The 15,166-nt window shown below is 50.4% G+C and overlaps 1 protein-coding gene across 8 annotated transcripts in view; it reads left to right on the top strand.

The window, feature by feature from the left end:
• The window catches only part of CACNA1D (calcium voltage-gated channel subunit alpha1 D), a 295,056-nt gene that overhangs the window by 236,951 nt on the left and 42,939 nt on the right, over positions 1–15,166 (top strand). For 7 of the 8 annotated variants that reach the window (XM_074344649.1, XM_074344648.1, XM_074344646.1 and 4 more), the window contains 4 exons: positions 797–998; positions 2,888–3,046; positions 4,377–4,487; positions 12,107–12,190. In XM_074344649.1, coding sequence (XP_074200750.1) covers positions 797–998; positions 2,888–3,046; positions 4,377–4,487; positions 12,107–12,190 — 556 coding nt within the window. The remainder of the gene's footprint in view (positions 1–796; positions 999–2,887; positions 3,047–4,376; positions 4,488–12,106; positions 12,191–15,166) is intronic. The other variant, XM_074344651.1, reaches the window with a different exon arrangement.

Raw genomic sequence — 15,166 nt, 5'->3', positions numbered from 1 at the left:
GAGGATAGAGTGAGAGCCTACATTCTACAGAGCCACGGGCTGTAGTCTCAGATTTTAAACAGTGCACTGTAGCAAATATGGGTGGCCACTGCCACCAGGGATAGCAGTAACATGAACAAACCTGGGACTTGGGGCTCAGATGAGTTGATCCCAACTTCCAGCTCTGCCCCCAGGACCGTGACCTTGGGCACTTAGGTCTCTCTCTGAATTTCCTTCAGATGGGGATGACAGCCTTTCCAGATGGATGTGAAAGTGTCTAGCACAGTGCATCCTTGGGGGCGGGTGCCTGGGAAAGGCTGAATCTGCATCAGAATGGGGGTAAATTGAATTGGAGGCTGTTAGAGTAATTTCCCTTCTTCCTGTTCAGAGTTCTCCTTGGCATATATTAATTTTAGTGCACATTTCAGTCTGGGGATCCTCTCTTAGTTCTCTAGAATTACCCTGGCTGTCCTGTTTACAGCTTTCAGTTCTGCCAGTGTCTTCCACATGATGTTCCTCCTTTATTCTATCTGTGAATAGAAAGGAACATTATTGAATATTTGTAAAATCTTTTGCAGCCCTCAGAGCAATCAGTCAACGAATATATCCCAGGTGCTCACTCCTCAAAGTGCTGGGCAGGCTGGCCTAATGCTAAGGAGGCTTCCTGAGAGACTGCTCTGTGTCCAGGGACCTTGGGGTGGGCACTGACGGTCGCTGCCCCTAAGGTGTTGGGAAGAGGGACACCTGCAAAGGCAGTGGGGCTGAGCTGCTGGGGCCGAGCGGTTGGCGGTGCTCACTGGGCACTTGTGCTCCCCAGGTTGCTGTACAGAGCCATTGACTCGAACGGAGAGAACGTCGGCCCCATCTACAACTACCGCGTGGAGATCTCCATCTTCTTCATCATCTACATCATCATCGTAGCGTTCTTCATGATGAACATCTTTGTGGGCTTCGTCATCGTCACTTTCCAGGAGCAGGGGGAGAAAGAGTATAAGAACTGTGAGCTGGACAAAAATCAGGTTAAAGTCACACACTGTTTGGGCTTCCATCCCTTGAGCAAAAGAGGACTGATTTCTCTTTTGATGACTTTCCCCTGGGCAGAGAGGGGCGCCCACCTGCTGTCTGTCCCTGGGCTTGGCTTCCCATTCAGAGCACGCATGCAGCTGGTTTGAGTCATTAGTGTTGAAGGTTAGTTTCCCAGATGCAGATTAGAGTGTAATTTTGAAATTTACCCAAAGACTTGTAGGTGAGAAGTCAGAAGGCTGCCTTCTGTGGTTATGACCCACTAGTGGCAGCTCAGAATCATGTAGGGTGGTGTGGCTCGGGTCCAGAAAGCACTCACTGACACTCACACAGTCCCTACTGAGGGAGTCTTTTATCTCCTCAACCTCTGGACTGTTGACATTTGAGGCTGGATAATTCTTTGTTGCGCTCTGTGTCCTGTACAGGATGTTTAGCAGCATCCCTGGCCTCTACCCACTAGATTCCAGTAGTACCTTCTGCCCTCCCTCACCCACCATTCCCGTGCCGTTTCCAGTGACAACCAAAAGCATCTCCAGACGTTGTCAGATGTCCCTAGTTGAGAACCATTGACCTAGGAGGAAGTACCCTATCACACCATAGGGAAAGTTGCTAAATTTAAACTCAGGTCTAAGATTACACCGGCATCACTCTCTCTTGACCTATCTGATAGAAGCAGGGCCTTTGGCTCTGATTGTGTGATGATGTGAGAGAGCCAGGAGACCTGCGTTCTACCTGCATTTACTCTGTGACTGAGGGTGCAGCCCTGCTCCTCTCTGGGCCTGCTTCCTTATCTCTAAACCAAGGGTATTAAGGAGTTACTCCTAGAGGTCCCTTTCAACTCTAAAATGTTGTCTGTGAGATGGAGATTGTGTTCTGGGAGTTTCCCCCGGTCCTCTATCAGGAGCCATCTCTGTTTGGTGATGACTTAGTGAGCAAGAATCATCGGGCAGCTCGGGCTTCCTGCAGGGAAGTGGCCGTGCCTGGTGAGGCCGTCTCTCTGGTGCGGCTGTGAACCCACTGGGGGAAACACGAGGACAGCACCTAGTTTGTTTGTAGGAAGATGTTGCTGTGAGTTGTGAGGGCGTCCCTGCAGATCCATCCACATCAGTCTGAGGGAGGCCTGGCCCAGCTGTTCCCATCCCCTCACCCCTGCCGAGGAAGAAGAGTGTCAGGCCCAGGCCCAGGCCAGCCAGGCGGCACCAGAGCTGAAACTAGGTCACCACCCGAGGTCCAGAACAAGCTCCTGTCAGGGGTCCCTAGAGTCAGCCTGTGAGGTCACAGCAGGGCCAGGTCCTGGACAGAGGGAGCTTATCTGAAGTCAGAGCCAAAGCAGGAGAGCAGGGTTCAGGCTGGACCTAAGAGCAGGTAGGGCCTGATACTGAGCTGAGCTGAGGGCTCCTGGGGCTGGAGGCTCCCTCTGGGCTTTGCCATAATGGGTGGACCAGTCTCAGCTGCAGCGAGAGGAGACAGGGCAGTGTTCTGCCATCATCATGGACCACTTCCTGGGGATTCTGACGTGAACACTACAAGCTCCCAAGTCTCAAAAGCCCCCAGATGGACACACAGGTGCCTCCCCACTAGACACCCAGGGTTAACACGCTCTGGCTCCTGAGAGGCGTCTCGTGTGGTTCCATCCTGGAGCAGCCAGGGACCTCCAGTCTCAGAGTCAGCCCAGTTCCTCTGGTTCTTGAGGATTTCTGTGCCTCTCACCAGGGGCCCTTTTCCGTGATGCCCAGTGGTCCCTGTGGAGGGTGCTATGGCCATTTCCGCCTTGTCCTTGGTCCCTCTCAGTAGATGTGTACCAGCTCTTGGAGGGCAGGCGAGAACTGTGTCCTTCTTCCATAGACATGCTCAGGACCCCCGTTTCTCTTTTCTGCCATTGCAGCGTCAGTGTGTTGAATACGCCTTGAAAGCTCGTCCCTTGCGGAGATACATCCCCAAAAACCCCTACCAGTACAAGTTCTGGTACGTGGTGAACTCCTCGCCTTTCGAATACATGATGTTTGTCCTCATCATGCTCAACACACTCTGCTTGGCCATGCAGGTAAAAATGGAGACAGCCACGAGGATCACGTCTGGGCCTTGGGCGCCGCCCCATGCCCCAAATTCTGAGGGTGGAGTGCACTCCCTCACCAGAGGAAGGGTTTGATTTTCTGATGAGTCTGGGCTGTAGTTTGGCCAGAGTCCCATTCTGGCTAACAGTTGCCACGGCAGGAGTTTGCAGTCTCTCTTTTGCGTAAGAGACTGACTGTATAATGTGACCGTAAGCAACATTTACACGGAGCCCAAGCATGGCGTTCAGTTGTGTAAACCTCGGCTGAGGGCCTCCTGTGGCCAGGGAGCAGTGGAGGGCTGAAGCTCTGTCTGTGTGGAGTTAGACAAACAGGGATTTCAATCCTGGCTTGACCCCTTACCAGCTGGGTGATCTAGGGAAAGTTATATCCCCTGAGCCTGGCTTTCTTTATTGGTTGAATGGGAACTCTGTCACACCTACATCAGAAACAGTTTGCTGGGTCATTCGTGTCAGGCCTTTTGCTCTGGGCCTGTCGCAGAGTGATGTTCTGTCCTCAAGTCGCTCTCAGTACGGCAGTGGGAACTCATCCAGTCCGTGGGATATTGGGTCTGACCTGCATCACAGCTACTCTTTGCTCACCCTGGAGGCAAGGAATACAGCTCACCTCACTTGGCTGTATTGGGTCACATGGAGGTATTAACCGCGAGCGTTTCCAGCACTCACGTTGTCTAGTGGATGTTGCACTGGGACAAGAGAGACCAAGGTCTAGATTCATTTCCCCACTGACTTGAAGAATTTGAGCAAATCAAACCAACTCCCAGTGCTGTCTGGAAAATGTATCTAAAGACAGCCAAGGATACATTTTCTGGCCCTTGCCTTAAATTTTAGAATTCTTTAGGAATGAGAAGGCCCATGTGCTGATGTAGGGAAAAGCGTGAAGTCAGGATAATACTGACTTTGATGGAACATAAGCCTGAATGGGATAAAATGTATCCCTAACCAAACCTTCCCTTTAGTTACAGACTGTGGGTGTGCTCTGCATTGTGCCTGGGCCGAGGCCCTGAACATAAGTCCTGCCGGAAGAAAGGGTGGATTCCCTTTGTCCCGAGCAGAGGAAATGGATGTCTTTCCCCTTCATCGTTCAATCAGTCACCCTCATCTTGTCAAGGCCTTCCTGGGGGCATTAGCCGTGTGCCCTCGCAGTGTCAGTGACATCACTGGGAGTGGGTGCTGGCCCGTGGGGTTGCCTCCGTGTCCAAGTGAAGGACAGACGCCTGCAGTGGGTAAAGGGCTGGGGCGCCTCCTTTTGCAAGTCGGGAATGTGCCTCTGAGAACTGTGCCTCTGTCTTCATCCACACAGCACTACGAGCAGTCCAAGATGTTTAATGACGCCATGGACATCCTGAACATGGTCTTCACTGGGGTTTTCACTGTCGAGATGGTTTTGAAAGTCATTGCTTTTAAACCCAAGGTGAGTCGCTGAACCTACTTTTCAAAGGCTGTTGCTGAATCACCCCAGAGAAGCACCCACTTCCTGTCAGTCTTGGGTTGCTGAATTGTGCTGAATTGTTCTGGCCGTTAACTAAGTTATCACCTGAGAACTTGATTAAATCAGTTAAAATCTGATTAGGGCATCTATGTACATATGAGAAAATAAATCTGCAAAAACAAAACCTCATAAAAACAATTCTGAGAAAAAGAAGGGAAGAGAGAGTTGGGAATTTGTAGAATTGAGAGTGTTTTGAAACCTGATGTTCTGTTTCTCGAAGAGTGTTGTCATGCTATCTCACGGAAACTTGCCTCGTTACTCGAGCTCTAGAGAAGTCATCTTATATAACCCCTCAGAAATAATTCAACCCTGCTTTTACTTTTAGATCTCCATCATAGAGACTGTGGTTTTATTTGTTCTTGGTCTACAGCATCTTTTTCACCTTTTATGGAAAATTCTGCCAGCTGCAGACCTCTCATGACCATACCATCTTTCGTTTGTTTAATTTAGAAAAATTTCACTTGACTTTAAGGCAAAACAAGACATGAGCCTTTTAAACTTTGTTGGATGGCTCAGCATATTATGTCTCCTTTAGTGGGGAGAGAATCCAGTCCCACAGTTGTCAATGTCTGTAGTGTAAGAGACAGATGGTACAGTGTCCAAGGGCACGCGTGGTTCCGGAACGAGACTGGATTCAAATTCCCAAGCAAGTTACTTAACTGTTCCGTGCCTCTATTTCCTCATCCATGAAATGAGGACACTAATAGCCCTATTTCATAGGGTGGCTTAGAGGAGTGAAGAGTAACCTTATGTGCCATACTTAGAAGAGTGCATGTCATGTAGCACCATGCTGTGGATGTGTCAGTACTGTTACTGTGACCACCACCATCACTGTCATCGAGTGATGATATTCCCTTGTCCAAAACCCCAGGCAGAGAAGAAGCAAATCCAGGCTGAGCTGTGGGACCCTCAGTTTCTTTTCTAGCAGAGCCTCCACCTTTCAGAGTTAGAGAATTAGTGCAGTGACCCAGGTATCTGTTCATTGGTGTGTAAGGTATCCAACAGCACTAATTGAAGTAAGACTTGGATTATGAAATGATGGTTTCACGTCCTCCATACTTGCGTGGAATTCTAATTCAGAACTGTTCCTTTCTTTAATTTGAATTAATTTCTATGCAATCTTTGTCAGATCTTTGTGGACCAAAAAGAAAGGACACTTGTAAGTGATCGATTGGGGTGATTGCAGTGGGGTCAGATTTGGCACTTTTGCATGGCCAGATGCTGTATACTGTGACTTGTCCATATCTCCATCCAGACACATTTCCTCCCCTCCCAAATGCCTCTGAATTTCTTTTGAGACTTTGGTTTGCTTCCCCCTCCCCTTTCCGTCTTTGAACAGTATTTGTCGGGACTAATGGCAAGGTTGCCAAGTAAGAACATCAGAAGTACTTGAGGTGTGACTCGGAACGTATCTGTGGAACATTTCCTAGGTCCGCTTGCCATTCCTTCCCCTGCCTGGTGATTAAGCCCTGAGAAGGCATGTGTGTGTGAGTCCGTGTGTGTCTGTGTGTGCCCTCCAGCAGCCCAGGTGTCAGTGGCTGTGCCCGATGAACCACTGATACCAAACCTGGGAGGAGAGTTGAGTGGCGTGTGAACAGACTGGTGGGGCCAAAGGGAAGTGAGTAGCTAATCTATAATCAGTACTGATCGATCAGAGTTTTAAAATGAGTGATTTCCGCTAGATGTGCCGCTTTGTGGTTTTCTTCCATGAGATATTTTCATAGCAGAAGACGTCCTCAGATGACAAGTGAGAGAAATTTTAAAACAGCAATAGCAGCATCTCTACGCTTGAGGGGCGCTGTCACTGTGTTTGCAAAGCAGAGAGATTTTATGCTGTTATTGTGTGTCTGGAGGAGTGGGAGTCATTTCACGGAGAAGCGAATCTCTTCTTAAAACTCTCCCTGACTGTCCTGTCTCATCTCCAGTGTCGGCAAACCACGGCCAGGCGAGTGGTCTTCCACAGAGCAGTTGGGGGCAGTGGGGCTGAGGAACCGTGCAGCACAGGCGGCCGGAGCTCCAAGGGGATGGCCGCAGGGGTAGAGGGCTGGGAATTTGGCCCCTCAGTCTCATCTCAGGAAGTCTTTGTCTCTCGTGAGGAGCTCTGTCACGGGGTCCTTTGGGGCAGCGTTCTCCACAGTGGGGGTCACACCTTCTGGGAGAGCTTGTCAGCATCTGTTAGGTGAGACGGGGGTGGCTGTTGTCTTGTAATACAAGTAGGAGAGTGAAGTTGGACAGACTCCTTCCTGGTGAGAAGGCGTCACAGGAGCCCGGGTTCGAACAAGTGGAAGATGTTCCAACAATCCTGGCGATGCCTTCCATATTCGAGGGCCTGACAGGTAAATGGGGCCTCCTGAGAGAGCACATTTAGAGGGATGTGGACTGAGGTTGTGCAAGGTGAGGTCGCCCCGCCTGCCTAAGCAGGAATGGCTGAGGTAGGGGGACGGGAATAGGACACCTGAGCCGGGAGCTTCCCTGGTTGGGGAGGCAGGCTCACCCCAGGGGAAGAGTGTGGGTTGGATGAGTGTGGAAGGTGGTGAGGAGCCAAAGAGCCAAGGAGTGAGACCAAAGCAAGCAGGCTCTTTGGTGGGTAGTGTCATCTCCCCAGGGAAGGCCCACCCATTGGACATGGACCTCATGCACTTGGAGTGACCGAGCCACCCTAGGATTGTGAAAGGTGGGCTGTGTTGTAGGTAAGAGACCAGCCCTGTTCCCCAGGCCTTCCCCTCCAGGACTCTCAAATGGCAGCCACTAGAGTTCTCCAATGAGTTCTTTTGCCCCAAGGAAGAAGATTGAAGAAGGGCCTTTCCCAAAGCGCTGGCTCCTGCAGGTATAAAGAGCACTTCTGATTTGCCTGAGGTCCCCTCTCGTGCTTCCAGAGGTGCCCATCGGATGCTGGGTCCAGCCCATGTTGGAGGCCAGGTGCCCTGCCTTGGATGTGGGCTTTCCCCTGGGAGCCACACTTCATTCCCAAATCTTAGACCTGAAAGCATTTTGATCTTGGTTCTACAGTTGGCCCTTGAACAACATGTGGGTCAGTCCAGGTATAACTTAAGAGTCACCCCTCTGTATCCAAGCTTCCTCTGTAACCATGGACCAGTGGCTGTGGTATTTACTGTTGAAAAATATCTTTATATCAGCGGACCTACACAGTTCAAACCCGAGGGTCACCTATACTTTTAAAATGTCTAATTTACATGCCCAGCCACTTGAGCTTGGAAGGAGAGTTATCAGTTTTGAGGAAGGAAGAAAGTGGTTTAGTGCTGTCCTCATGCTTTCGGACAGGGTGGATATGCAGTGGACACTGGGTCATCCGGTCCCGTCAGCCTGTGGGGACAGCACTCCGTGCCCAGAGGCCCTGGCAGGAATGCGACTGCTTCAAAAGCCCCAGCAGCTTTCCCGGAGTACAGAGTTCCTAGAGTGACTTATGTTAATGCTGAATAACACCCGAGAGCAGATATTTTTCTTCTCCTTAACTAGAACTTTATGCCAGACTCCTCCAGGGGCTCAGCCTGCCCCTTCCGTGTCGGGGTTTCCCCGCGCTCTCTCCTGGTCCCCTTCTCACCTGGTAAAAGGCCAGAATGCCCGGGGTGTTAGTGGCCAGCTCCACCTCGCCCCAGCCTGCGCTGCCCTCCTCCCTCCTGAGCTGCTCTGATGGCTGAATCATCCCGGCCTCTGGTCTCAGCCTGCCTCCCTTCATCCCCCACGCGCTCCCTTTGTAAACCCAAAGCTGACCGTACTACCTATGGTGTGAAAGAAAAAAATCTGTAATTTCTTAATTGAATATTCAAAGTCCTGCACCAAACACTAGCCCACTTACATTTCTGCCTCACTCTCCTGGCCATTCCTCCTCTCCACCACGTCCCCACTGCTAGCATGCTGGACCTTTCCTTGGCACAGGCTTCTGTGTCTAAAGCCCTTTTTCCACCTTGTTACCCTTTAAGGCCTGTCAGGAATGTGGGCTCCTCCATGACAATGTCCCCCAGCCCAGCCAGGTCAGCTCTCCTCTCACATGTGCTTCTGTTAGATGCTCACGGTACGTTGTCGACATCAGGACCACCCATGTCTCTCTCCGTTAGCTGATGAGCAGCTGCTCAAGGTCACAGGTAGGGTTGTGTTTGTCTCACGCGATGCCTGCTACACGCTGGTTACTTAGTGAAAAGTGATGGAAGGAAGACAGGAGTGAAGGGGTGAGCCTGTGGGTGTAGCCTCTTGGTATCAGATACTACCTGCTTTTCTGTCACAGATTTGGGCAGAGCAGAGTGGCCAATTGTGAATGCATTTTCTTCTGAGCCTCCACTTGACCTTTGGAAAGGCTTATGCTGGTTAGAAAGCTGTCAATTACAGTTTCTGCCCAAAGTTGGCACTGTGGTCATCCATTGGGTCAAATGCTACCCAGGCAACCCCTGGAAGGAATTGGTAAGTGAGCTGACTGCCTTAGTAAACAGCAAGATGCCGATCACTTGTCCAGGTATCTTCAGACCTGCAGAGGTGAGAGACCCCAGGCAGCAGAAGGAACCTGGACTTGGGCTGCCTTTCTCATTTCCATTGCACAGACCTTGCCTCTTACTGTGTGCCACGCCCACACTCTGTCCTGTTGGGGGTCCAGGCTCTGTTTCCAGGAGCCTAGAGTCAGGCGGGAGACCACATTGACGACAGTCAGGATAGAGTTCTTAGAAGCAAGGGAGCTTCCTGGCCCCAAGCCCATGTCAGTCTGGTTTATGATATTAAATTTCTGGAGTCAGAAGTGTTTCTGAGTAATAGATGTTATTGCATGTGGCTGACTTGCTTGGTCCTTTCAAATGGGTGAGGCTGGCTCTGGCCGGGCTGGTAGGGACTGCTGGTTCCACTGAGGGGACCCAACTCAGCATTCAGTTGTAGGAGACCCTGCTGTCACCGGCCAAGAGGGGAGAGCATGGAGGTGGGCGCATGGTGGAAGCCCTTGCCTCACCTTCTGGTTACCCAGACACTGCGGTGACTTTGTCAGCAAAGGGGAGGGGGCTGAGTCATACTCACTTGACAGTGATTTTACTACATAGGCGGCTACTAAACAGGGAAACGAGATGTGGGAAGAAGGGGCGGGCTGGCATTTTCTGCCTCCCGTGGACCCCTGGCAGAGCCACCTGGTCAGAGCCTGTGACTCCAGCCACCTGCACCAACTGAAGCCTCCTGTCACCTAGATTAGTGGAGTCAGCTTTCAGTCGAGGAACCCTCAGGAATTTCGGCACAGTTTTGTGAGTGCAGTTGGACACTCTGGAGAGAGTGAGGATGAGATGATTGGAGAGTTCCAGGACCCCACACAGTGCATCAAGCCCTTGTTGTGCTAATTTAAAGTGACTTTCCACACCACAGTGGGCCAGGACTGGCCAGTTGGAGAATGGTTTGTAGGCTGATAGGAAGGACCCAAAGGTGAATACTGATGATTCTGCAGAGACAGAAGCAGAGAGAGAGAGGAGCTATTCAGGAACAAAGTCTAAAGTAGGTGAGAGGGGCATTGAGTCCACAGTGGGTGGGCATGGCCTCGGTAGATGGTGGATAGCAAGAGGTGGAGCAGAGCACGTGGAGCGGCCGCGGGTGGGGCTGGCCGTGTGCCGGGGCGGGAGAGGAGGGACACCGGGTCTGCCACTGTTCTGTACCCTGGAGCCCCAGTTACTGATGACCATGCATTTATAAGGCATCAGCTCCTGCCTAGAGGTGCAGGGAGGGATCACCAGGCTCTGGAGCCTTGGGTTGCTGTTAACCCACATAAAAAAGGTCAGACCCTGCCCTCAGTAGTTGGGAGAATCTTACATTATTTAAGATGGAATTTGAAAAACAATCTCAAACCGTAAGTCAGTGTTATAGCTCCTCCGTAAACGCACTTGGGGTGATTAACAGTGACTAGAAGGAACATCCCAGTTACCAGAACAGCCAATGTGTCCTCGTTCTCTGCAGTGTAGTAGAAGGCGGGGACTCCGCGGTGGCTTCCTCTGGGCCTGCACTGGATCACCAGTTCATGGGACCTGACACTTCAAAGGACTTTCTGTTCTGGTTTTCTGGATCCAGCACTAAGTGTACCCAGTTGTAAGCACGCTGGGCTCCTTTTTATGTAATTCAGACCTGAATTTTTATTTCCAAAACATGCTCCAACTTGTTGAAAAGATGCAGTTGAATTGCAGACAGAATCGTTGACCTTGCACCCAGAAGCCTCCGTGCTCCCCAACACCCACTCCAGTTGAGAGCTTCCTGGGGGGTATCAGGAGACAACAGGCACTAATTTAGCACCTACTGTGCTGAGCCCAGAGGAGGACATAAAATGTATGCCATGTATCTACAGATTTATAAGTCACAATCTTAGGGATGTTGTACCTTCAACAAGATACGAGGACCTGAAGTAACAGGAACCAGGTAGAGCTGAATGACAGGAGGGTGCAGGTTGGTGGAAGGAGGAGGCGTTGCCACAAGTCAAGCACTAACTGGGTTCATGGCTCTGGGCTAGGTGGTGGGATTAGTGGAGGAGGGGACAGAGCAGTCATCACGGTCCCCATCAGAGGGCTTTCTGCAGGATAGGCCAGCAGGCAAAGACCCCAAATTCAGACCTGAAAGAGATGCAGAGTCACCATGACAGTAAGTGCATCAGGAGCATCTGAAAAGGAGCCATCGGGGAATTGGCATTTGATTTGACTGTGAAGAAGGAAGTGGATTTGGGCAGATAGAGGCCTGGATTGCAGAGATGTCAGGAGGTGGGGAAGAACCTGGTGGTGGTTTTGAGGGATGGAAAGGTGTCCTCTTAGCCTGGAGGATGCATAAGGAGGGGAGGAAAGCCAGAGCTGTGGTGGAAGGAGAGCGTGTAGGGTTTGGGCCTTCTTTGGAGGACAGTTGAGTGGCAGCATCGACCCTCAGCACTTCTTTCCCTGGGAGACCTGCCATGGCCTCCCTGCAGCGATCCCCAGGCCCCACACCCACCTCTGTGCCTCGGACCTCATGCATTGCTGTGCCTGTCTCCCTGTGAGCCGTTGCCACATGTCTGTGTCCCTTTAGACCCAGAGCTCTGTGAGGACCACCTGCCACAGGGCACACCCTTTGCAATAGTTGGACTAGTGGACAGGAGGAAGGGATACTGGTTTGTTTCAAGGCCACAGAAGTGACAATGTGTGAAATGTCAACCACAGTGCTCTTAAAGTGGGAGAAGAGAAGAAAGTGGGATGATTGGGGACCCTTCTTCATCATCCAGTGAGGGGTTGGGGTCACGACCCTGGGTGCCAGGGCATGGTCACCAAATGCCTCTCTCTGTCCTGCAGACACTCAGCTTGGTTCAATGCTGTCCAGGGCCGTGATCTTCTGTGTGTGTGTGTGTGTGTACATACGTGTGTGCCCTCTCACACATGCAGGTGCCCCTGCCCCATGTCACTCTCCACTGGTGGCCAGTATCATCACTTCCCTTTGGCCCTTGAACCCCACCGGGTTGCCGTGGGTGCCGCGGGGCCCAGGTGTGTCCCCACGTGGTCGGCATGGCGTCTCATTGCTATGTGCTCATAAACGTCTGCCCCGCCCACTCTGTCCAGGGGTACTTTAGTGATGCCTGGAACACGTTTGACTCCCTCATCGTAATCGGCAGCATTGTAGACGTGGCCCTCAGCGAAGCTGACGTGAGTATGTGCCCGCCTGGGGCGCCCGCCTCCCATCCTCTCTGTCTGTGCACCTCCACTCCCGCCCTGCACTGCATCACCTGGACAAGTCACAGAGCCCAGTCGTACTTGGTCGAACACCAGGAGTTTTCTAATGAGAGATGAACAGAAGAGGCCTTTTAGGGTAGAGCCTGATCCCGGGCCTTTCTTGACACAAAGCACCTTTGGGAGGGCCGACTGCTTTGCACTATCACCCAGGTCACTGGCAGGCAGGGCAAGAGAGGCATCTGGAACTGTTTTATCTGCTGTGTCAGAAGTGGTACCCAAAGTGATGTACCTACAACATGTTTGCTTTAGGGCGATTTTTCAAGTAGCCAGGTGGCTTAATGCTAGAATGTTCCCCTTTTATAACACTGTCCTTTTCTTCTTTTTTCCCCCGTTGTGCTTCCTCTCTTCTGTGGCTTCTGAATGCTTGCCCTCACAGCACTATTTCACTGATGCATGGAACACTTTTGATGCCTTAATTGTTGTTGGTAGCGTCGTTGATATTGCTATAACTGAAGTGAATGTAAGTAGCAAACTTTGTGTCCTATAACCTGATTGTTTTCGTTAAGTCTAATGGGGAGGAGACCAGAAACCCTCCCCATGGATCTCTGAGCACTTTAGAAATTCATGCACACATTCATTTCAAAAGGCGAAGAACAGTTTGTCGTCTTCCCTCCCTCCCCCCACCCCTCTCCCCTGAATGAGAGTGGGGAAGTAAGTGTAGAATTGCTATTTTGGAACAAATACACCATTTTAAAAGGAGACCTTATTAGGACAGTATGGAGGTTCCTTAAAAAACTAAAAATAGACACACCAGCAATCCCACTCCTGGGCATATATCTGGAGAAAACTATAATTTGAAAAGACATATGCACCCCAGTGTTCACAGCAGCACTATTTATAATAGCCAAGACATAGAAACAACCTGAATGTCCATCAACAGATGACTGGATAATGAAGATACGTGTGTATACACACACACACACACACACACCCCACTTGATGGAATACTACTCAGCCATAAAAAATAGTGAAATAATGCCATCTGCAGCAATATGGATGGACCTAGAGATTATCAGGTTGAGTGAAGTCAGACAGAAAAAGACAAATATCATATGATACCACTTATATGTGGAGTCTAAAAATAATGATATAAATTCTATTTACAAACTAAAAACAGACTCACAGACATAGAAAACAAACTGGTTACCAAAGGGGAAAGGGCAGGGAGTGATAAATTAGGGGTTGAGGGGTTGAGACACACATTACTATATATAAAATAGATAAACAACAAGGATCTACTGTATAGCACAGGGAACTATATTCAATTTCTTGTAATAAGATATAATGGAAAAGGAAAAAAAGACCTTATTAAAATGTTAAGGGCCGGGAGTTAATTATGTGAGTATGTGAACATTATTGCTCACTAGCTGTGTGACCTTGGCAGGACACCCGGCTGCTTTGTGCCTCAGTTTATCCATTTGGAAAGTAGAGCTCATAATATTTGCCTTGGTACCCACTGTGGCACCCACCATGGTGGGTACCAAGGCACAGGGGGGATGCCCCACAGCTGTGCCCTGAGCACGTGGCCACCACCTTGGGTGTCCTCACCTGTACCCTGTGTCTGCCAAGTCCTTCCAGTGACCCTGGGTAACGTCCCTGTCCTAGCTCCCCAAATATCGATGCAGATTGAAGGCTGCCCTGGGCTAGGGGACAGAGGGCATAGTGTGTATCAGGGGAGGGTGTCAGTGCTTGCTCCTTTGTTGCACCCAGTTGAATTCTTTGTTGAGGGAACAAGTGCAGTAGCAGCGTGGTAGCTAGAGTGAACCTCCTGTAGGAAGCACCCTGAGAATGCTCCTCAGCATTCAGGGGCTCCAGAAAGGGGAGCAGTGCCTCCCACTCGCCCTTCTTGGATCTGACCCATGCCTAGACTGGAAGGGCCCGAGACCAACAGAAATGGCCCTGCCCACCTGGCCTGTCCCCGGTTCATCAGCAGGTCTCTGTGGGTGTCCAGCGTGTGCCACTAGGTTGTGTGAAGCCCTTTTCAGGGATGGGTGGAGCATGAGGGGAGCTGTTGGGCTGTGCTGGCTTCTTGCTCCACACTGCCAGCCTGGCCTTCCTTCCCCAACACCTGGCCGGGAAGGGGTCACCATGCTCTGCCTGGCTGACATCTGTGGGACTGCATGGTCCATCCTGGTGCCTAGACAGCCTGCCTCACATAAAAGTGATGGTGTCTCTGAGTGCCACCAGTCTGGGGGCCAGGCTGATTGTGGAGTGTAGAATAGTGGGACAGCCACTAGCCTGGACCCCAGCCTCTGTTCCCTCGTGGGTCCACTGGGGTGAATGACACCTGCCCTTCCTACTTCGTAGGTACATTGCAATGATAAAATGATAGGAGTAGTTGTGAAGATACTTGTTCAAAACCCAAAAGTGTTAGGGAGACAAAATGGAATTATTTTAAATGTAGATTTTCCCAGTATTAATAAGGAAAATGAACTGTAAGACTTTACCACGTGCGTGAGGGTGTGAGTTGAGCCTCATGACACTCAAATTCATGCCATGACAAAGGAGTAAAATGGCATTTTCCTAGACCTCAGTACATGCATCCTCCAACCTCCAGAATCTCAGACTTGTGAATTATTTCACACAAAGTGGAATTCGTATAAATCACCTATAAAATTGACACTCATAATATGTAAATTATGCTTGGTTATAAAATAATCTCATACTAATGGGAGAGCAGCAGGGCTGCTCACCAGGCTGCCGTGGGCTCTCTCCTGAGTTTATGACCAGACATCCACCTGCTTAATCATCTCACAACATAAAGCACTTACAGCCTTCATCAAAGTATGCTTACTTGAACATTCTGGAACCAGACCCTTATGTTAGTCAGAGGCAGCCTACAATGGAAGTGGAAAAACCATAAACAACAATTTCAGCACGTCCCTCCGT

The sequence above is a fragment of the Camelus bactrianus genome, chromosome 17, assembly GCF_048773025.1.
Source record: "Camelus bactrianus isolate YW-2024 breed Bactrian camel chromosome 17, ASM4877302v1, whole genome shotgun sequence".
Classification (NCBI taxonomy): domain Eukaryota; kingdom Metazoa; phylum Chordata; class Mammalia; order Artiodactyla; family Camelidae; genus Camelus; species Camelus bactrianus.
Note: the sequence above shows the minus strand (reverse complement) of the source record. Positions and strands in the feature narration are given on the sequence as shown.